This window comes from Ursus arctos, unplaced genomic scaffold (genome assembly GCF_023065955.2).
Source record: "Ursus arctos isolate Adak ecotype North America unplaced genomic scaffold, UrsArc2.0 scaffold_2, whole genome shotgun sequence".
In the NCBI taxonomy this organism is placed as follows: domain Eukaryota; kingdom Metazoa; phylum Chordata; class Mammalia; order Carnivora; family Ursidae; genus Ursus; species Ursus arctos.
Window position 1 is genome coordinate 76,039,062 of NW_026622874.1, and position 24,168 is coordinate 76,063,229.

Genomic DNA, 24,168 nt, shown 5'->3' on the forward strand with positions numbered 1-24,168 from the left:
TGCTCTTGCACGAGCCACTCACATACTCTGAACACCCATTTCTACCATTTCCAAAACAGCAGCCGTGAAAATCCACACTCCGTTGTGTTTGGGGGAGTAAGTTTAGGAGACAATACAAGTAATATACTTTAATGATGACAGTGAAGAAAATATGTTTTACTCAACCCTTCTGCTCTTCTCGATGAGGGAACTGAGTCCCCTGAGATAAAGGAGGTTGGCCAAAGTCACACAGGAAAACTATATCAGACCCAAGACCAGGACCCAGTCTTCAAAGAATGGCTTACAGACTGGACTCAAATTCACTGGACATGCTTGTTACAAATGAAAATCCTGGGCCCACATACTGCACAGAAACTGGGACCACTGGCCATGGGGCCTCAACATTTTTTAGTTTTTCATTTTTTAACTGCACCTTCTGGATAATTCTCTATATACTAAAGTTCGGGCCTGCCTTTTCCAAGACCCAATCCCTAGACACGGTTTGTCCTAGAACACCAATTTCACATGCCCGCGTTCTTCCAGACATACATGAGTATTTTTTGCTGTTTGCTGAAATCAAACTATTTTCTTATTTGGGGGTTTGAGCTGGAGCCACAGCTGGAAAGTAGGAACATCGGAGGCGACAGTCTTGGATTCGTTGTCCCACCCTGACACTTAGCAGCTGTGGCAGAGAAATTTGGCGGCCACATTGCTCAGTATCTCTGGGCCTTAATTCCCACTGTCGGACGGAAGAGATGGTTTTGCCTTGTCACCTACGTTTAAGACGGTTTAAATGAGACAATGTCATTGAAACGGGTAAGAGTGTCTAGTACGTAGTAGGTACTCAGCAAATTCTGGTTCTTTCTTTTTTCTAAGAAAATCGATGTAGCTCAGTAATTCATGTCCATCCGAGAGATGCGACAGAAGGCACAAGGCAGGAGACAATGGCTAATTTGGGTGGCAGTTCTGTTGGAGTGCACACATCTTGGATAAGGACCCACCTAGAGGCAACCTTAAAACACGACTTCATGAAATTCAGCCTTTTCCAATGTCCTGATTTGGGTGATCGGTTTGCTGGGGAGCAGGACGGTGCTGAGCAGGTAGGGGATTGGGAGGGGATCTTTTTTTAATAAAAACCAAATCCCGCCAGCTCCTGAGTTTGGCCTCTTTTAAAAAGCACACAGTGAGCACTGGAGTTTTGATGAGCTTCTTTGGGAATCCATAGGACATGGAGGAGATTCTCTGCTTGGCAGAAAATGCCGTTGTGTAAGAGTCAATAAACATTTTGCTAGTTTGAAAATATGCCCCTCTGATGCTAAGCCAGTTAGATTTTTTTTTTTTTTTTAGATCTTCGTTTCACACTTCCCCAGCACCTTGCATGGTGCCCACAGCACAGAGTAGACACTCAATATGGGTTTTATTAATAAGTTGTTGAATAAAGTTGGGCATAGCATTTCAATGGAATTGTGTAGTCTTTTCTGAAGAGGCACTGGGAAATAGAAAAATTAACCAGATGGAAGTCAAGAGACCTGTGTCCTAGCTCCAGTGTTGTTTCTACCCAATAGGCAGTCCTTGAGCCAACAGCTTTAGTTGTCTCTTCTGTAGAATGGAAGGTTGGGATCATTGATCTCTTTGGCCCTTTCCATCTCTATAACCGAAGATCCCAGGCTTTGCTCTGATTGGCTTGCCTTGTCATGCGCCCACCTCTGAACAAATTGTTATGGTGAGGGCAATGGAATGGGTTGGCTGTAGTCCCTGGGGAATAGCTGGGGGGTGGGAGAGTGGAGGCGTGTCATCCAAACCATGTGCATTAAGAGTAGGAGACCGGTGGATTCCCCACCTGAAAATAGGGGCCTCCTCCTGGAAGTAGAGTGAGTAAATGATTGGTGTTTATATTCATAGTCTTGCCACAAAAATGCTGTGTAACAAGCAGCTCCAAATCTTGTGGTTTAACATTTATTTAGCAGAATTTACCAAGACCAGGTGTCTATGCTGATGTCGGAAGTTCTCCTAGTCTCAGCTGAGTTGACTCATATATCTGGGAGTTGGCTGAATGTTGGCTGATCAGGGCTGGTTTTAGCTGGAATGACTCGGGTGCCTTGGCTTGGCTCCAGGTGTCTCTCACCCTCAGAGAGGGTAGGTCACACGTCTCATGATAATGGCATTGGTGCAAAAGAGGAACCCCAAACCAGCAAGCACTTCTTTAAACTTATGTTATGTTGGCTAACATTCATTAGTCACACTAGTCAGAAGCCAATGGTGGGGGAGAAGAGATCTTCCTCTTTTCGGGTGAGTTTCAAAGTCACATACGAAGAGTGTGGATACAGGGAAAGGCGAAGAATTGAGGTCATTCATGCATGAATCTAACATAGGATCCCAAGTCTCAAAATTAGCTGCTTTGAGATGGTCCTCTGCTATAGCTAATTGGAAGGAAGTACACCGGATTAAGGATACTTAACCTTTATTTGCTTCATTAAAACAAAACAAAACAAAACACCAGTTGTATAAAATTTCACCAGAGTGGAGGTCGATCAGAAGACAAACCACACAAGGAACTTCTGAAAAGAATGATCTCCGTCTACGGAGCAGTAATACAGGATGCATGGGAGGGCAGGGAATGAATGCATGGTTTCCATCTAGAGCCCTTCTGTGTAGGGGGCTCTGTGGTCAGCCATGGCTGGGTCACAAGTCCATCCATCTTTGTTCAACAGCCTCTCAGAAAGAGGTGACTGCACAGCAGGGCTGCCTAAGGGAAGAGACAAAGGACCTGCAGGTTTAGAGGCCTGTCAGCAACAAGACATTCACAGAGGGCTCCCTGGAGTCACATCCTAGAGGCTCGTGATACAGCCTGGACAGCTTTGGTGCAAAGCCCTAGCCGGGCATTGTTTCAGAGTCCCCTCCAGCAAAGACAGTGGGAGCCCCCAGGGTTAAGACAAAAAAGATCCAGGCTTCTGGACTCCCCTTGACAATTTTCTTTCTTAGAGAGATAGGACTTCAAGGAAGATGTGAAGCTCAGCAGAGAGAGCCGGGAGCCCTGAGCTTCATTAGGACCTGGTTCAAATGTGACTTTCCCTACTTGTGTCTCTTCAGCAAGGCCCAGAACCAGGTGAAACGGGGCTAATTCACCATAAAGACAAATCTTCCCGTCCTCTCCCTGGCTCTGTCCTTTCTGAGAAGCTAGGCTTTTTTCCTGCCTTTCTTGTTTCTGCCTGCTGAGACAGTTTCAGGAGCCTACACAGCTTTAGAGAATGTATTTGAAAAGAAGAGAGAAATACCTGGGTACTTTTTTTTAAACATGAAATGTCCCCCCTTCTACTTTTTAATTCAGCTTGTGAAGGAGGGAAAAAAAAAAAAAGTAGAGACCCAGAAAATATTCCGGTATAAGTAAAAAGCAAATACCGTCCTACTGAACCAAAGGCCCCACAAGTATATCTCTCTGTGATAGTCCTCAGAGGAGTGGTACAGGTTGGTGGGGCAGCTCTACTCCAAGCTGTCACTCGGGGACCCAGGCTCCTCGAACACTGTTTCTCTACCACCCTCTACAGGACTGTCCTCGCCTGCATTGTTATGGTTATCTGCTGTCATAGCCAATGGGAAGGGGGAAGAGAGGACACCCAGGGCAAGGGATTTTCTGTTAAGCAAGTCAGGTGAAATGAAACTTGGTTGCCTCTTTTTTGCTAACGTACCACTGGCAAGAGATGAGCCACATGGCCAAATTTAGCTCCCAAGAAGGCTGGGGGAATCTAGTTTGGAGCTGGGTGGCCACGTGCCCAAGAGAAGAAGGTAGAGAGAGACTTGGGATGTGAGTGGCCATGTGCTACATCTTCCCAAGTGGGAGTGTGCCATGTGTAATGGTTTGTGCTTTTACCTGCCTTGTCTCTTTGACCTCTGCTCTGCACCCTGCAAAGTCGATCGTATTATCTTCACGTGATTTTCTTCTCCTTCCTAACAATGGCAGCAATAGCAGCTACCATCTGTTGAGTACCAACTATGAGGCAAGGACATTGGTACTGGAAATGATTCTCTTCAGTACCCTTGACCCCCTGCCACCCAACCATTGTCGTTGGATTCTCAATTTTATTGGTGTAACTTAGAGAGTTCAGGTAACTTGCTCAAGTTCTTCAGCTTGTAAGTGGAAGAGCTGGGATCTGAACTCACATCCATCTTCTCTCAGAGGTTCGGGTCTTTCCACCATATTGTAAAGAACTTACAGTCAACAAAAATCAGGTGGCCGTTCTTCTAGACATCATTATATACTGTATGAACCGAGTGCAGGGCAGCCTGCAAGCTCTGACCTCATTAACCCTCCTTTCCTTCTCTCAGTAATCCTTTTAATTCCTGGAACTTACTGCTAAAGCCTTGCCCTTTGTGACTCGGGGCTCTGCTGTGGCTTTCTAGAGCCCAGTGTAAGATTCAAAACCAACACTTTGGCTCTTTGTCATCGCTGGAGGTAATTGCTGCCCTCTGGGTGGTGGGGAGGGGATAGTAGAAGCACAAGGAAAAGAAATATTAGTTAATATCCCAGATGATCCCAGTACAATGTCATGGAGGGATTCAGTGTGAGCCCCGGCAACCACGTCTGCCTCTTGGGCTTGGGGTGGGGTGGGGGCCAGCATGACATAGTGTGTGTCAGGCTCCTGGAGAGTACCTGACCTGGAGTCTTCTCTCAGTTCTGTGAGAAGTGGATGGCTCTTTGCCCAGCCCAGCTCTGGGACAGGTTGGTGACTGGCCCACACTCCAACCAATGTCAGTGCCCCTCAGAGATGCCAAGAGCCGTGTGCCTGGTAAAGCAGTAGCCAACCTGGACCGGCCACAACCTCGCAGGGAGCGTCTCAGGGTACCCCAGCTCCCTCCTCCTCTACCTTAAGGAAGAAAAAGATATACATAGTTTGCCTTAGGAGGGAATCTGGGGCTTTGTTAAACTTCCGGTTGTGACATTCTGACGTTTCCTCTTGAGAATCTGATACTTACATGTGTACCCCAGTCCCTGATGTTTTGAGAGGAGGAATCAAGAAAAATGGTTTCTCTGCATAATTCTCACTTGCCCTCCGTCTTCCTTAGTTTTGGGGGGATATTCTCCTGCAGATAAAACCTTGTTAAGGAAATAAGACTGTTCTTCTCTAAGGCAGGCTCGTGGTTAGAAAAATGGGGGGTGCTGTAGCCACACATTCACAAATTCCAGGACACCCAGAATTGGGCCAGGTATCCTGGGTTCAAATCCCAGCGCCAAGGCTTGGACAAGTTGCCAAAGCTCTGTAGCCTCAGTTTCCCCATTTATAAAATGAAACCTAGAATGGCACCTACCTTGGTAGGATATTGAGAGTATTAAAGGCGTTAACAGGGGCGTGTGGGAGGTACACTCGGTTAAGTGTCCGACTCTTGGTCTCGGCTCAGGTCATGATCTCGGGCTCCTGAAATTGAGCCCTGCGTTGGGCTCCATGCTCAGAGGGGGTCTGCTTGGGATTCTCTCTCTCCCTCTCCCTCTGCCCCTCCCCACCTCTCTCTCTCTAAAATAAATAAAATCTTTTTTTTTAAAAAAAGGGTTAACAAATTCCCTAGCCAAGTATCTAGAACAGAGCGTGGATTTAATAAAGATGAGCTTTTACTCAGTTTACCGCTGGGGGAGCTGGGAGGGAGACGAGACTTGTGCTATATCCAAGCAGTCTCTAACCAGTCCCAGCCTCTTTACCCAACTGCATCCTGCCTCCCTGAACTCACTGCGCACAACAGTCACGCCCCTGCAAGGCTACAGCCAGGGATATGGAGCTGGGCAGCAAGCAGGTTTTCCTGCTCCAGAAATAAGGGAACTTAACCCCTGCTTTAGTCCTGTGATTCCTGTAAAGCCCAGGGCACAGGTCACTCAGACTTCTGTGATATGGACTATGTATTGGCATTTTCCAGAGAAACTGAACGGTGTATACACACACACACACACACACACACACACACACACACACATGTATATCCTATTATTTATATATATTCACATATATCACATACAAATAAGATATATATACTATTGGTTTGGTTGAAGCAATTCCCCATAATCTCCTTTCAGAGATATGTGTGTATATGAATGTGATGAATATTCATATATATGAATAATAGGATATCTATATGTACGAAAGGAGATTTACTATGGGGAATTGGTTCGTGTGATTATGGAGGCTGAGAAGGCTCATGATCTATTGTCTGCAAGCTAGAAACTCAGGAAAGCTGGTGGTGTGATTCCAGTCCAAGTCTGGAAACTTGAGAACCAGCAGAGCCAATGGGGTAAATGCCAGTTGAGGAGCAGAGGACCAATGTCCCACCCAGGGGATGGGACAGCCCGCAGGCAGAAAGGACATGGAGCCTCCCTTCCTCTGATTTTTGTGGTATTTGGTCCCTCAACAAATTAGATAATTCCCACCTATGTGGGGAGGGCAATCTACTTTACTGAGCATACCAATTCAAATGCAAACCTTCACAGGCATACCCAGAAATAATATTTAAAGATTTTATTTATTTGACAGAGAGAGAGAGAACACAGGCAGAGGGAGAAGCAAGGTCCCCACTGAGCAGGGACCCCAATGTAGGGCTTGATCCCAGGACCCTGGGATCATGACCAGAGCCGAAGGCAGATGCTTAACTGACTGAGCCACCCAGGTGCTCCCCCCAATAATATTGAATCTGGACACCCGGTGGACCCATTCTGGTTGACACATAAAGTTCACTATCACAGACCAGATGATCAGAACATGACACATTCTGCCCGTTGCTAATATTTTAGAGAATGTCATTGGAATCTGAAATATTTCCAGTGCTTTTCTGCCTTCATCAAATGCATTATTGTACCCCTACTGTGTGCCAGGGATGGGGCAAGGTGTTGGGGATACAGTAGTGAGCAGAGCTGATACGACCTCTACCCTAATCGGTGCTTATATTCTAGTTAAGGGAGGCAGACAATACCCAAGTAACTTAAAAAAGATAATTTCATAAAATGATACAGCCTAAGAATATAGTGAAATGGGGAGAAGTGATGAGAGCAATTGGGGGTGGGGAGGGCTCTCTTTTGACTGGCTCATCAAGAGGGATTTTCTGAGGAAGTGACCTTTGCTCAGAGAACCAAATGACAAGAAGGATCCAGATATGCAACCAATAAAAGAGCATTTTGGCAGAGAGAGCAGCAAGGATGCGATCTGGTGGCTCTGACATGGTGAAAAGCTTGGTGTGTTTGGGAGCAGAAAGGAATCCTGTGTGAACTGGGTTGAAGAGTATCCCTCCAAATCTCTATCCACTCAGAGCCTCAGCATGTGGCCCTACTGGGAAACAGATCTTTGCAGATGTAATAAGTTAAGGTGAGGTCATACTGGATTCAAGTGGGTCCCAATGCAATGACTGGGATCCTTATAAGAAGAGGGAAATCTGAACACATAGACCCACACAAAGAGGATGGTCAGGAGGAATCAGAGGCTGAGACGGGAATGAGGCAAACCGCAAGGAATGCCAAGGATTGCAGCAGCCACCAAGAAGCTGGGAGAGGCAAGGAAGGGTCTTCCCCTAGAGCTCACAGAGGGAGCATGGCCCTGCTGACACTTGGATTTCAGACTTCTGGCATCTGTGAAAGAATACATTTCTGTTGTTTTAAGCCACCCAGTTTGTGGTCGTTTGTTAGGGCAGCCCCGGGAAACTAATGCACTCTGTGACGGCTTCGTAACAAGCGGAAGAGATGCATGCGGACAAATAACCAGAGATCGGGTCATGCAGACCTTGCGGCCACTGCAAATAATTCGGATTTTATTCTTAAGTGTAATGGAAAGATTTACCATTCGATTTCAACATATCCTTAGACCAAAAACAGGGACAAATGAAGAATGGTGAAAGCTTAGGTTGGTCGGGGCATTGCTTATATCAGGAAGTGAGAACGAGCTGTAGGAACCCCTCCTTAAGCTATCTTTGGCCAAGGAAAGAAGGTAGGTGGGAGGCCACCTGCTGAGACCCTCAGATGTGCAGCTTGTTTTGAAAACGGGTTATTACCTCTACTCTCTCCCTTTCCACGGAAGTGAGGCTCCATCCCACCCTGCACCTGGACAAGTGTCTGCTGCTAATTAGGGGAGAGACAGATGGAGCAAGGTACAGTTTAATTTTACAGCCTTGGTTCCTTCAAGGCAATTAGGCTCATTGGAAGGAAAGCACCTTTTTCATTCTTTCTTCCTCCTCTTAAATGAAGAAAAATCAAACTGGAGAGGCCCAGTGTTGTTGAAAGGCTCACACATCTGTTTCCTGGTCGGCTTGTCAGCCATCTGCCCATGAGGTATTGGGGCTGATTAGGTTAATACATTTATTAATGGGGCTTACAAGGCTGTTCAACGAATCTGTTATTTCTTTCACAAGAAGCGTTTCGATAGACTGACAGGGACCACACCGCACAAAGGCAAGAGAGGCCAGGTAGGCATTTCTTCCTCCTCCTCTGGGTCTAAGGCAGAGGACACCAAAAACACTGGAAAGAGAGTGTCACGAACACGCATTTCTTTGCTTATGGGAACGGTTCATCCACCACCATCCACATTCTTGTGATTGAATCCATCTTGAAAATCACTCTTTGAGGAACAGTTTCGGGCCCCAGGCGACAAATCCGTGCCCGCTCTGTACTTCTCCAAAATGCCTCAGAGTCTAGTGGAGGGAAGATAGCTGTGAATGATATAATCTTGCCCACTAGGCTTCCCATGTTCCGGTGACCCCTTGCTTTCTTCACTCTACCACATGGATGTCCTTTCTGTGTCTTGAAGCTGCCACACTCCTTGCTGCCTCGGGGCTTTTGCAGATGCTCTTCTGTGTCTGTTACATACTGCTGCCAAACAAACTACCCCAAAGTGCAGGGGCTTAACATGGCTGCCATTTGTTGGACTCATGACTGTGGTCAGCTGGCAGTTCTTCCGGGTTGGGCTGGAGTAGCTGTTCTCAGCCACGTTTACTGGGTATCTGGAATCTGCTGGCAGGTCAATTGATGGCTCTATGATCTAGGATGGCCTCCCCCAGTATCTGGCAATTAGCAGGATTATGGTGAACATGGGCAACCGGCCTGAAGGTTTCTCAGCCTCCAGGAGGCTAACCTGGACCTCCTTCTTCATGTGGAGGCAGGAATCCAAGGGCCTGATAGTAGAAGCTGTAGAACTTGTAAAAGCCCAGGTTCAGGACATACGTGACATCAGTCCTCCTACTATGGAGAATCTACTGGTCAAAGCCAGTCACAAGGTGCGGCCATATTCGAAGGGTAAGGAAAGACATTCCACCACCTAATGGAAGGAAATGCAAAGTACTGTGGCCATTTTTGCTCTATACCACACGTTCCCTCACCTGGAATCCTGCTTCTGTTACTCTTACCTCTAGATGCAGCTAAAGGCACATCCCCAACAGTGCCTTGCCTCATCATCCCAAAAAGATCAAGTCCCCTTCTTAGGCCACTTCATAGGGCAAATGAGGCCAACACATGTGGTAGGTATAGGGAAAGGGGAAGGAGGAAAGGAAAGAAGGATCGTTGGCTTGGATGAATGCCTCCTTTGTGCTTAGCAAGTTGCCTGGCACAGAGTGAGTGCTCAATAAATGTCTGTTGGATTTAATCCAGTTCTTTCATAAGCCAAGAGACAGACAAAATGTATGTATTGAATAGTTACTGTGTTCCAGAATTGTGCTGTGTAGCTTTTATAGCTCATACAATTTATTCCTCGCCACAAACCTGAGAGTAGCTGTGTTATCCCCATTTCACACCAAAGGAAATAAAGCTGTAAGAGGTTAAGTGACATTCCTGAAATCTCATAAACTCAGGTCTGATTCCAGAGCCCCGAGAGTTTTCTGCCCATCCTACTCTTGCCCCAAGTACCAAACTCTTTCTAGGATCAGGGGGTCCCCAATGCCAAGCTCACTAAGAGACCAAGTCAGGATTAACTGTGGGTAAGTTTGTAGATTCTCCATGTGGGACCTCATGACTCCTCTTAATGGAGGCTTCTCCTCATCCCTGCACTGATTTGGCAAGAGTCGAATGCCTCTGTGACTTCTTTAGAACCTTTGGAGAAAACATCACCTAGCCCAGCTGTTGGAACACCTACTTCGTAATCAATTTTCTCAGTTTGTCAGACACAGGAAACCTTGAATACATCCTTTTCTCTGAGCAGACCTTAGGTTAGACTGTTGTCTGGAAAGAGGAACGTGGGAATGAATGACTCTAGCTTACAGCTGGGGACATAATGAAGATGAGTGAGTCTTTTATAACAAATTCCCGGGAGGAACAGGGGAAGGGAGCTTCTACTCCTACAATTGCCCTGATATTCTATGTGTATTCATGATATTTTGCTGTTACATCCACTCACTGGATATTTATCGAGTATCTGCTATCTGCCAGGAAGTAGGCTGGACATGTGTACGCAACGATGGGCAGGAATCTGACCTGGCCTCGCCCTGTTGGAACGGCACTGGGAGAGAGTAATGAATGAAGAGCATTAGCAGGTGCAAAATGGCATCTACGAAGCGTGCAATGGTGAAGAGCCTATCATGGCCGGATGTGACCTTGTTCGTGGTCCTAGAAGGGAAGGTGGTGGGAGGTGGCAGAAGAGAATAGGACTGAGATCAGAGGTCACTTAACTTCAGTTCTCTAGCAAGAGCTAAGTGCTGCACCGCGCTAGACGCGCAGCCCAGCTGTGCCCGTGGCCTCCACTCTGCTGCGCGTTAGAATCACTTGGACGGAGGAGCACTTACAAAAAACGTCTATGTCTGGGCCAGACCTGCAGAGATTCTAATTGAATTGTTTGGGGGAGGGATCTAGGAATCTGAATGCTTTCGAAGCTCCCCCATGTGATTCCCAAGTACTGCCAGGACTGAGAGCCCCACAGATGGAAAGATATGGTCCCTGCCTTCAAAGCTCCCAACATCTGGTTCTCAGACCACCTCAGAGATCTTAGTATAAATATTCACAAGACTGGATAGTCCTTTATAGCACTTACCCTATTTATACTCTTATGGAATCTGTGGGATTATTTGGTCATTATCTGTCCCCGCCTAGCGATGTCCACCTGATGAGGTCAGCGATCATGTCTGTTTCTGATTCTTCCTTATATTTTCACTGTCTAGCACATGGTCTGTGCCTCTATGATGAATGACTGAATGAACAAATTGCTTGAAGAAGTTTTGGTAGATGAGGGACATGGTCAGTTTCGCATTTTAGAAATAGGCCCTTGGCTGCAGTGTGGAGAATGGACTGGGTGGAGGGGTGAGACTTGAGGCAGGGAGGCCAGTTTGGTGGCTGAAGTGGAGCAATGTTCAAAGTTGGGGGTGATGTGGAATAAGTCAGAGAAGCATTTGCAGGCATAGCTGGAAGGACTTGATGATTTAGCAGTTGTGCTGGAGGGGGAAGAGGAGGATGAGTCAGTGAAAGCCACCATACTTCTGGCTTCAGTGACTAGAAAGTTGGTGTTTGCATTTGAGAAATAAGGAAAGAAGGACCTGAAGGAGAACAGATCTTTGTAATGTTGATGGGTTCAGTCTTGGCCACCTGGAATGGGAGATGCCAGTGAATCTGTCCTGGAGGTAACTGGATTCATGTCCCCACCCAGGTCCAAGGGGGAATATCAGAGCGTCCTTCTTTTGAAACTTCGTGGCATTGGAAACCTAGAAGTTTCCTCGGGAAGGCAGAAAGATGGGGATCTAACATGGACTTGAGTTTCACTCCTGCCACTTTAAGCCATGCACGGTATTTTGGGAATGTGTGCTCTTCTCATCTTTAGTAGCAGATTCCTTTTGACATTCTTTATTTTCGGACAGCTCTAGAATTTATGGAAGAGGGGACTTTCTCTCGAAAGATCACATGAGCCAGGGCTATTTACGTTGACAGGGACAGGAACCCAGCTTCATGGGTATTAAGCCTAGAAGGCTGATGTGTGGCTTCCTGGGGCATCGTGTTGAGGAGTCTGAGCGGAGGCCACACCTGCCAGGACAGAGTGCTGGGATCAGTGAGTGATGTCTGCCGTGGACACAGAGGGGGAAGTGGGGTGTATTTGTGTGCCCTTGGTCCTGAAACTGAAGCTTTCCCTCTATGGCCTTTGAAAAGCATTCAATAATGTCTATTGGACTTAGGTCCCACCCCGGCTCAGCCACTAGCTGTGGGTAACTTTCTTTAGTCATTTCATATGCCTGAGCTTGACAGTTTCCTAATCTATCAAGCAGGGATTAAAATCCCCATCCTTCCTACCTCCTAGGGTTGTTGAAAGGATCAAATGGGAAAAGAAACATGGCACTATGATGCCTTCCATGAATGTGCATATAGATAAATTCACATGTGTACCAATGTGGGATGTTGGAGGCAGGGATGAAAAAGCAGCAAATAGTTCTCCTCTCCAAAGAGATGTAAGTTCAAAGGTTTACTGCTAAGAAATAAATTTTATTTTATCTATCTTATTTATTTTAAATAATCTTTCCACCCAATGTGGGGCCAAAACTCATGACTCTGAGATCAGAAGTCACATGCTCTACCGACTGAGCCAGCCAGACATCCCACTAAGAAATAAAATTTAAAAGTGTAGAGGATTTTATAATAAAAGAATTGTAAGAAATTAAAAGTCTCATAAAATTATCAGATAAATATGTAGGGAAAGAAAGACCAAGGATGGAGGGAGGGAGAAGGAAGGAAGGAAGGAAGGAAGGAAGGAAGGAAGCCAGGATCCGAAAGAAAAAGGAAGGAAGGAAGGGAGGAAGGAAGGAAGGGATCAAGGAATCATAGTGCTGGAGATGGTGTGGTGAAATGGTACAGAGATTGGTGTGACTCTTGTGGTGGAGTCCAAAATATGTATCAAAACCCTTGATAATGTTTATACCCTTTGGCCAAGTAATTCCACTTTGGGTAATTCATTTCCAGGCTGGCTAGTAAAGGGTTCAGGCTTTGTGGGCCCATCGGTCTCTGGCATGTGTACCCGGATCCACCACCGCAGAGCCAAAGCAGCCACAGACAGTAGGTAAGCGAGTGGGTATGGCCGTGTTCTAGTAAAAGTGTATTTACAAAAATAGGCAGCATCCAGATTTGGTTTGGGGGTTACAGTTTGCCATCGTCTGATGTAGATGAAGAAAAATACTTTTGCAAGTATTTGCAAAAGTTCAAAATTCTAAATACAAAAAGAGCTTTAGTCTTGAAGATTCTCATTTCGGCTTTATTTATGTCAACAACATACTAGCAAACTTGACTGTTCATCGATGGAAGCAATGATTAATTTTAATAGTTCCACCCAATGAAATATTAGGTAGGCATTAAAATGTTGTTTATTAATGATTTATAACAACATGGAGAAATGCTTGATAGAACATTATGTGGAAATTAAACAGCGACTTATAATGATAATTACAATGACAGAGGCTAATATCTAAATACATTACATGCATCATATCATTTAACCCTTTGAACAATCCTATGGGGGAAAAATGTATTTTTTTATTGTAACTACTCTAATTATACAGAAACCAATGGTAATAAAAACTAAGAAGTTTCTTAACTTTTATTAAGTAGCCACAGTTACACTTCTAGGAGGTGGCAGAGTTGGGGTTTGAACACAGGTCTGCTTAACTGCCAAAAGCAACCAAACATACTAATAGAAATCCCAAATTGAATCCCATTTACTGAGAAAACCAGAAGAAAATACAGCCAAAGTATTTATATCGGCGGTCTTGAATGGTGGGTGACAGACACGAATATTTCTCAGGATGTTCAGTATTTCCCCCTGATGAGAACGCATGATTTTAATAATGAAGAAACAACACTGGGATTTTGTAAGAAAGCCAGGAATGTACAATGCTAGGTGCCTTATGGTGGAGAAGTGTTTATTGTGGTGGGGGGGGGGGGATCTAGAGTTTCCACTGGGGATGCCCTTACCTTCTCTGTCCTGATCTTGCTTGTGAAAAGAACTTGACCCTCTTTCCTTCTGTCCTCCTTCCTTCTGTCTGTTCCAGATGGAGTTTCTAGTGTGTCTCGTTTGCACTGTGGGCCCACTGTGATGCTGTGCTCACGTCGACTTACCGATCCCTAACTGTCTCTCTCTCTCTCTCTTCTCTCTCTCTCTCTCTGCTCTCTCCTCCCCTTCTGCGTCCACCTTGGACAGCCGACAAGGTCAATGATGACTTCTCCTCCAAGCGACGGCACCTGGCCGAGCTGGCCGCCAAGGGGAACCTCCCTCTGCACCCTGTAAGAGTAGAGGACGAGCCGCGGGCCTTCAGCCCCGAGCACGGCCCCGCCAAGCAGAACGGACAGAAGTCCCGCACCAACAAGATGCCCCCCCATCCCCTGGCCTACAACTCCACCACCAACTTCAAGGGCTGGGACCCCAGCGAGCATTCCCTCCGGCGGCAGGCTTACGGTAACAAGGGCAAGCTTGGCGTAGCCGAGTCGGGCTCCAGCGACCCCTTGGGGACTCGCACCCAGCACTACCCACCCCCACAGCCATACTTCATCACCAACAGCAAAACAGAAGTGACTGTCTGAGCTTTCACTACAGGGAGCATCCTGGAGACCATACTCAACTGAGAGAGGCAAAAAATACCCCTGGCCCACACCCTCCCTGTCCTCCCCGCCCCGCTCCCCCACACCCTGACTCCCCGTACCAACCGACGACAAACCTGCTGGCGACGCGGAATCATGCTTTTCTTGGGTCATGCCCAACACGTGTCAGTGGGCAGCTGAGCAAGATGGAAGCAGGGACGTTCAGCAATACAGCAAAGGGGAAACTGAGGCACGGCTCTTTCAACTTCAGGCCCGAGCTGGCCAACTCACACGCCCACACTGTGCGGCTAATTTTTTCTTTTCCTCCTGACTTAAAACTGAGATCCATGACGAAAAATTAAAAGTAGCACAACTTAGAGAAATCGTCCATTTGAGCACATACGCCATTTACCACGCGCTGTCTGTTTCAGGGTGAAAGAGCCAGGTTGGGGTGGGGGGATCCTGAGGCTGCGTGCGAGAGAAGAGGGTACCTGAGAAGAGGAGTCATTTGGGGAGGAAGCTGTGTGCATTAGAAGTGTTTTCGAATCCCAAGAAGTGGTGGCATGGACACACAGTTTTGACGCGTGTGAGACAGTAACTGGACCCCAACCATTCGTTTATAGTACTTTTCATATCGTCAACGTTGGAAGCAAAAAAACGACACACACTCAAACTCACAAAAAATAAATAGACCCCGAACCCACCGGCAGTGATGAGAAAGAAGGGGCATTTTAGAGAAGTCCCGTGAAGACCATGATCACGGACATGGGAAGGATAATAGGCTTTTACGGTGGGGAGAGAGAGGGTCCAGACAGTGTTAAATAACTTGTTTTTTTTTTTTTTTTAAAGATAAATGATCACAAGCTCACTACAAAACACACAAAAACAGCAAATCAATTTTTGTCCGGAATCCTCGAGACTTAGGAAATGAACAATGACACCAGGACAAAAAAAAAAATATTCAGTGGAAAAGTTGACAAGGGGTGAGAAGGGGGCCCCGCATTTCCCACCTGGCCTCCAAGACAAGAAACAGACACAGAAACCAGTCCTCTGTTGCCCGCCTCTCCCCAACCCCCCTCAGCCCATTGCTGCCGCCGCTGCCAGATTTCAACTGCTTTGGACTGAAAATGTCATAAGCGTGGGTGGTGCCTTCAATGTGTTACTGTTTAATGACAGTCTTGTTTCCCAAGTGCAACCTGTGTTCTTCGTCCCCCCCTCCTGTTTCCTGCAGTAATAGATGTTCCTCTCTCCCCCCTTTGTTGCTGAGCCCACCCGTCCCACACTCTGAGGGGGCTGCTACTATGTCAGGGGTACCTAAAGACGAAGACCTCCCTACCTCCCACCCTGTCACCCCCCGTCCTACCGTTATCTGGCTCCCCAAACCTCTCAGGCATTTCTGGGTCTCGTAATTCCCACGGCCCTCTAAGCCACCTCCCCAGTTACTTCCACGGATTCATCTCCCACCCAGAATTCCCTGAGGTGGTTTTTCAGATTGGTTCTCACAGCCAATGGCCCTTGGGCATCCCGACGAAGATCGTTTCCTTGCTACTCCTGTTTGTTTCGTGCAAGCCCAAAGAGGAGAGCGCAGAGAGAGAAGAGATTTTGATTTTAGGTGAGAAGTTGTCAGCCAGTCCCTAACGGCCTTCGCCAAGGAACGGGAACCTCGAAGAGGCCCTGAGCTCTTCTGGTGTCAGAAGGTGCATGTGGTGGTCCAAGAAGATCCAGAACGTTCCCTGGGATGCCCAAGTGCGTCGTTCTGCCTCACCTGTCTCTCACCTCCGACATCATGGAAGCCGGGAAAGCAGGGGTTTATTCTCCTTCATTCCAGGCCCCTCTGGGGACATCGACAATGCATGTTATCTCTCTGGGCCTTAGTCTCCCCCCTGAAACGTAGGGAGTTGGGGCTAGGTCAAACCTTTCAACCTTTTTGAATAGCAAAACCTCTGCCCACTTTTAAAAATGCCACCATGCACAGAAGCCACTCCTAGAAGATCCTTATTTATCAGGTGGCTCTGCACCGGACAAAGCAGGGTTGGTGGGCAGGGGGTGGGTTGGGGAGACAGAGTGCCCACGTTCTCAGCCTCTTTGCTGGGGTCCCAGCGCTCCCCAGAGTGGGGTGAACACAGCCCAGCTTGGTCAGTGTTTCCGTGATGTTAGTTATCCCTGTACCGAAACCTGCTTTTGGCATCTCTGTGTATCACCATCAAAATATTTGTAGCGAAATCGATTCACTCTTAATACTTTGAACTTTTAAAAGGAAAACTGCCTTTCACATCATTACAAATAGAAAAGCAGTATCAATCACCCTAAACAGAAAGTAAGTGTAAAGACAAGGACGAAGGCAACAATGCAGCAATTGTTACGTTCCAGCTAGATGCTGTTGCTCGAGGAAGGGTCTGAACTTAGAGGCCGGCATTTGCTGGATCGCGCTCGCCCTCTCTCTCTTTCTCTCTCCCCCACCCCACCTTCTGTCATTCCTCTCTCTCCCTTTCTTCTTTATTAAAAAGATTAGCAGATGTTAAAGAGCTGTTAAAGATATACCAGCACCCAGTGGAGACTCTGCGCTCCAAGGGACTCCATCGGACTGACAGAATGAACAGGAGCCCACGCCCCCCGTGACTCGGTGTTACCCAGTGCTGTCTCCACGTGCGACTACAAATCCTTTTGCATTTGCTAGTGATGCACGCACCTATTTCAGGAAATACTGGGTCTGCTTCTCTGTGAGGTTCCCTCCAGCTCCAAAGGTCTGTGAGTCTCCTTCCCTTTTAGCTCCTCTTGCTCCTTGTCCTCAGCTCACTTCATCTGACCTTTATCCCAATGCTGATGAAGGACCGTTCTTGGTCTCTGAATCTACAGAATTTATCCCCCCTCCGTGTTCCTTCTCTTCTGAGTAAACCTCATCCAGTGAGTTGTGTTAGTTGGGGGTGGTTTGGGCAGGAAGGTCGCAGTGTGGTCAGTAAGATGCGGCAGGATGATGGACAAGAATGTTCCTTCTCTGTCTCATTACCTTCCAGTTGGGATTGTGAACTGAGACCAGGGGCGGGGGGAGTTAGGCAGGGAGGGTGGATGGAATTCATCGTACTGATGGATCTGTGGCTGCCATGTAACGACAAGAATCCTGTGGCTACACTGGGGACCTTAGAAGAGAGAAACCTGAACAAAGTAGGGAGGCTATTCCTCCCCCCTCCCCGAGACCCTGGCACTAGCCTCTACTTCTTGCCTTTAGCTATCCCCGACTTCCAACCCAATGGGACCAGAGTCTGACTTCCCTCCGCCCTCCCAGAGCATCTTAGCCTCCATCCGCCTTGGGCTCTGCCTGGCACCCCCATCTCACACCCCCCTCCCCAGTTTTCCGTGTAAATGGAGCATATTTTATGTGCGAATATTTTAGTAACCGTATGTTCTGCAAGTAAACCTGTGTTAATACTTGTCAACAACTGCAGAGTTTATGATACCAATAATACTTCCTACAATGAAGAAAAAAAAGACATTTGTTTGTTTTCTAAAAAATGTTTATTTGTAAACATGTATTCACTATATTAATATGAATTTCTTACCTGGCAATAAAACTGATTATATGTGATGCTGTTGGGGTTGTCATGTATCTTTTGTCCAAAGTTCAGGAAACAAAACACAACAACAACAACAACAAAAACGGAAGTAAAACCAGTGAATCAGAGAGTGGTAATTAGTAAGAGTTTACTGTGCACACACCAAAAAAACCAGTTGCCGTCCAGGAGCACTCAACCCAATACATGGAACGAGGCTCACAGGTATATCGTAAAGCAGCTCAGATCGCGTGTAGGCAGTGACTGTTTATTCTTTGCGGTGATGGGTTGCCATATTAGAATTTTCTTAAATGAAAGGGAACTGGTTAGTCGTGACCTCGTAATAATTTTTGGGAACAATAAGTTTGGCTTGTGATTTTCAGAGGTGTCAGCAAGAAGTGACCCAGGTCAAGTGAGCCTTGCTTGTCTTGCAAAAGAAGCTAAATTACGCATTGCTTGTATGACTAAACTGGTTCTGTCTGCTCAGGGAATTCTCAAGGTTGGTCTCCATTTGTGTTTGATTTTAACACTTCCTAGGGTCCCACATCGGAATCTGAGCTTCCACCACGGACCACCAATATCAGCACAGAGAGCTAAATCTTTAATACGTACTCAGGATGCATGGGCAATTATTACAGGTAAAGGACATTTTTACTTAATAGCAACCTATACGAATTTTCTAGGAGATAATTTGGTTTTTGTTTGAAGCCTTTTTTTTTTATTTTTATTTATTTTTTTGATGTAAAGTTCGATGATTCATTAGTTGCATAACACCCAGTGCACCATGCAACACATGCCCTCCTTACTACCCATCACCAGCCTATCCCATTCCCCCACCCCCCTCCCCTCTGAAGCCTTTTTGGTAGGAGTCTGTGTCTCTTAGGTTCACTTCCTGCCTTTAAAAAAATAATACCATTGCTAGGTCCCCTCATCATAACTAAACTTATCTGCACTGGTCAAGAATCTTGCTGAGATTTGCACATTTGTTTTTATTAGTGACAAGGGTTGTAAAAAACACAAGAGATTGGATTCTTCCCCTTTTTGTTAAATTTTATATCCTACCTGTTTGCATTATTTCAGTTTGAAATTTTCAGGTAGAAACCTGCCTTAATGTGGTCTCATCAGAAAGGGGCTCTGAGCAAAGTCGATCTGAGAGGTGGAGGGGACATCAGTAGGGGGTGGGCAGGTGAGACAGGAAAAGGAAAACAGGCAATAAAGGATACCTTCTCATGCCAGATACCACTATGAGTGACTGGAACTTAAGGCTGCAGGGGTGGGTGGGGACGGCGTGGAACACAGAATCATCCCCGCCAAATGCAGATGGAGCTGGGCTTTTCATATACCAGCTCCCATCAGACACCATCTGAGCATTGCTTTCAGGGACAGTTAATGATCAGACACTCCCAGGCTCCCCTGGGTGAGGGCAGAGGGATTTCCAAGGCTTGGAGTAAGTCCTAGGCGTAGAGATGCACTGGTAATTGGAAGTCAGCCACTGGGGCAAGACACAAGGGCAGAAGACACAAGGGAAGAGGCAGGGGTTCACAGAGGCTGCTCAAAGCCAGAGCTCCAGGGTCTCCTGGAGTGCAGCTCCTTGTTTCTGGCCACTTAAAAGAGTTGTCTATTTCATGCAGACAGAACACTGGACCCCAATCTACAGTCGGAGTCAAGGTCCTTGTCTTGGGATGTGGAGATCCTTCATTGGTCACAGAGTCACTTGGTGTCTCCCAGAGTAGATCTCATGGGCTCTCTCTCTCTCTCCTTCTGTCTCGGGCATAGCTGTGGTTATCAGAGGAGTCTGGGTGGCAGACGATGCTCCTCCAGGCCTTAGGAACTCTTCGGAGGTGGAGACGAACAGCGTACATCACAGCCCCATGGAAGCAGGTAGAACAGAGAATCATGCTTCTGTAGGGGGCAAGGACAGATTCTCCCACTAGTGAAGCCATTTGGTCACAACTCAAAAACAACAACAGTCCCCCAAAGTGTATTTGTAGAACTCTCATGTTGCCAAACACTGTTGAGGACTTTGCATGCATTGTCGCATTAGAACCTCACAACTGTATAAGGTAGGCACTGCTGGCTTTGGAGGTAGGCGATCTCTCTAAAATTGGAATAATTTTGCCCCAAGTGACTTAGCTATTAAGCAGTGGAACTGGCATTTGAAATCCCGAACTCATCCTTTGACTACTATAGAGCAGTTTTCACTTGGATGAGCGAGTCAGCGGGGAAACTTGGTAAAAATGCCGATTCCCAAGCTCCCCCAACCAAGATGAAGTAGGTCTGAGTGGGGGTCCAGGATTCAGTGTTGGTAACAGATGCCCTATCATCACAACCCACTGGGTCCTAGACCCGCAGAGTGTTGCGCCATATTACACTGCTGGTCATCTAACCTCTGTGGGCTCGTTCTGTGGCCCCCAGGGTGCAGAAGGAAATGGGATGGAGATGCATGCTTCCAGAGAGAGGGACCCTCACCCTTTGGCTTCATGTCCAGTGTTGGAAGACTGTCCTACATGGAAAAGAGGACTGACTCCAGAACAGGTCGCTGGTGTTGATTCTTATGCTAGTTTGCGATGTGTCATCAGGTCTGAAACTAGTGCTCTTGAGACTCTCTTCATCCCAAGAGAGAGGAGGTTGGGATAGAAAAATCTCTACTGCTGCTCTCTCATGTGATTGGATGTTCCCCCTACTCATCACTGTGGTGTTTGGTACAGTCAGCAGGATTGAGTCCTTTATCGCCATATCCGAAGTTTGCTCCTGGATGAGCAGGATTTTGCTGAGTATAATAATAATTATTATTATTGTAGTGGCTTCTATGAGGTATGGCGCTTGCTAGGTACCTGGCTTTACGTTTAGGGCTTTCCATTGCTGATGGCCTCACCAACAGCCAGGGAATTGGAAGAAAAGGCACCACACCAAGTTCAGAATTGTCTCACCCAAACCCAAGGTGAAGGAGAGCTCGGTGAGCTTGATGTTCCTTCTAATCCCTTCTGCGGGGCCTGGGGTATATGATGATCCTGAATGAAGTTTTAAAATATTGAAAGTAGTATCTGGGAACTGTGCTCAGAGCTTTACAAAGATTGTATGATTTCATCCTTGTGCCAGCTCTCTGATAGCTGCTATTATTATGCCCACTCGGGACCAGACACGGATCCTCTGACTCCAGAGGTCCTACTCTTATCCAAAAAATGGCACGGCCTCCTAGGGAGGAACAGTGACTTTCCCAAAGTCCTACAAAATTAAGTGACACTGAGTTAAAATTCCTACTTTCCTGTCTGCTTGTCCCGGAGGGCTCCTCTGGTCCTGCTTTCTTTCCCGCTCAGGATTCAGCTCCTCAAGGACTGTTGGACTGACGGTCATGGCTCCTACCTGGCTCTTGGCCTTAGGCCATCTTCAGTGTCTTTCCATGGGGGCCTCTCTAATATGACAGCTTACTCCATGAAAGACAGCAAGAGAGAGCATTTGCTAGCAAGACAAAAGTCACAATCTGTCATCAACATCACCATGTTCTGTTGGTTAGAGGCAAGTTGCTCAAGGGGAAAGCACCACATAAGGCTGCAAAGACTAGAAGATGGGGATCATTTGGGGCCATCTTAGAGGCTGCCTGACACAGATGGTATCTAAGTTCCCCTCCTCCCCACCCAGTGCGAAAGTCTGAGCTATGACGTCTTTTGTGAGTAATGAGTATCTGAGCACATATGACATCTCTATCACCTTCAGAGAGGTAACTAACTAACCTGGGATCAAGTCTTAGCGCCACCACCTTCTTGTGCCTCAGTTTCCCCATCTTCAGTAACAGAAGAAGTAATAGCACCCACTCCTCAGGTTTGCATGAGGCCTTTACTCTGGAATGTCTGAGTGGCCAAGTAGATGACTGCCCAACAAAGATGTAACATAGAGTGATGGCAGGCCAGACAAGAACTCTGCTTCCCAGCCCTTCTCCTTGTGCACCTGGATGGGGGTCATCTGACTAAGCTTTGGGTAACATGGCTGGTCCATAAGACCTCTGGCATAATCCTCCCAACTCCCTCCCCCACCTGCTGGATAGATGCCAATGCCCAGCACACCCTTGGAAACCACATGTCGAAGATGGCAGAGCCTTGGTCATCCCCAGTCTCTGCATGATTTCGTGGAGCAGTGACTTGCCCCGCCACCATTCCCATCACTAATGGAACTTCCTATGAGTGAGAAGTAATCGTCACATTGTGTTAAGCCCTGAGATTTTTAGGGTTTATCTGTTAAAGTAGCTAGAATTTCCTTAACACATACAAAAGGTGGAACATCTTGAACAGTATCTGGAATATTAAAAACAATAAATGTCATCTTTACCATCGTCATCACCATCTTAACTTACCTCCTCTGTGCTAAGACAGTTACATCCCCAATATTTAAACCTCCCAATAACTCTGAAAGGGCTAGTAACTCCATTTAATAGGTAAGGATATTGAGAAGGAAAGTGACTTACTTAAGATCGCAGAGCAAGGGCTGGAGTGGTCATCTAAACCTGGTTTAGATGTTGTGGTTCCATCATTTCTAGTACCCCACTCAGCCGTCTCGAAGTTGCTAGTACAATCTGGATCCAGCAATGGAGGTAAAACCTTTGTAGGAGAAGAATGTCTACATTGTCAACTTGGCATCTCACTATTTTCTTGTCAGATTCCAAAACCCAGCTCGTGCTGTGTTGTACAGTTCAAAGAAAGCATTTCACATCAAGAAATGTCATGGTTGCTAGAAATAATTTTGTCACATCCTCTTGAATTTTCTTTTTTGCAAGTTCAGAGGGTTCACTTAGATTCAAATCTTATAATGCCTCCTTTTAAAACATTATAAAAGGGCACTTCGTTTTTCAGAATCTCAACATCCAAATGGAACACTTCATTGTCTTCATCTTAAAAGGTACAAAATGAGGAGACCCTAAAGGGGCAATTTATGATGTGCAGGTGCCTCCTTCCCGTCCTCTCTGCCTTTATGTCTTGCATCCTCCTATCCTCCGCACAGACCTAGTTTTCGTATCCTCTGGACACTCTACAACCTTCTACTCTATCAAGTTCCTGCCTTCTGTTGCTCTTTTCCAAGGACCCTCCTGAAAGCTGCAGAGTCAATGAAATTCTGGGGAATTCATTTCAACCCAGGCCCTCTGGTCTGCAAGAGGGTGACATGGAGATAATAGGAAACCACCCAGAGCTTTAGTTAAAGCTTGGGGGCTGGCGTAAGTGGTGGGGTGAGTGTACAAGTGCAGGTAGCAGTCCAGAGTCCTGGGGAATAGCAAGTAGACTACATGGCTAATTGGGTGGCAAGGGGTGGGTGGTGGTGCAGGAAGGTCTGGGTAGCAGAGGAGATTTCCCTGCTATTTCACAAATGGGTAGACTCCCAAGTGCACTGGGATGGGCACCGGGAAATTCGTGCGCTGAATTCTAGCTCTGGAACAAGCTGCATGATCTTCAATGTTGCTTTCATCATCCATAGGATATGCAGAGAAATGGTGACCTGTGAGGACAGTTGTGGTCCTCTCGGCCAGGGACTCTGCTTTCAAAAATCTCCTTATTTCTCTCCCCATTGTGCCTCGGTCTTGGAATGACCCCCCTAGGGGCTCTTATCATAGTAACCAACCTTTTTTCATTCCAGGATTCCGGGAGATGATTAGCTTTGGGCTTGGGAAGGACCTAGATCCAAGGCCCTGGAAGCAGACTCCATTGGCTGGAACCCAGTTACCACTGTATGGTGAAGTCAAGGGCAATCTGCTCCAAATAGAGAGATACTCCAGTGACTTGTATAAAAGAGTACTCAGACTTGAACCCCACGATTCAGTAGCTCTGGGGAGCCCTGGAATTGGCATTTTAAGAAACACAGAGATTCTAATGTGGGCAGTTGGTGGACCAGTGTTTGAGAATCACTTCTAGACACCTAGGCTTGGTTCGACCTCAAATACTCCGACCTGGTTGTAGGAGGTCTCTGCGCATCTTTCCTTGTCCGCACAGTAGGGCTCTTCACCCCTGCCCTGTCTTTCTGTAGGATTTCGGTGAGGAACAGATGAAATGGCAGATGGGAAACTCTAAGAGGCTCCACAGATTCAAAGATGATGCCCTTTGTGTGCGAAGCTGCGTCACCTCCAAGCTCCCTTGTCTCTGGACTCAGAGTCAAGGGGACTGCAGACAG

General features: G+C 46.8%; 1 protein-coding gene across 1 annotated transcript in view; it reads left to right on the plus strand.

The window, feature by feature from the left end:
- SHISA9 (shisa family member 9) overlaps positions 1 to 14,473 on the plus strand; it is a 266,534-nt gene extending 252,061 nt beyond the window's left edge. The window contains exon 5 of the mRNA XM_026520300.2: positions 14,094 to 14,473. Within this exon, the coding sequence (XP_026376085.1) occupies positions 14,094 to 14,473 (380 nt within the window). The remainder of the gene's footprint in view (positions 1 to 14,093) is intronic.
- Positions 14,474 to 24,168: the final 9,695 nt, after the last annotated feature.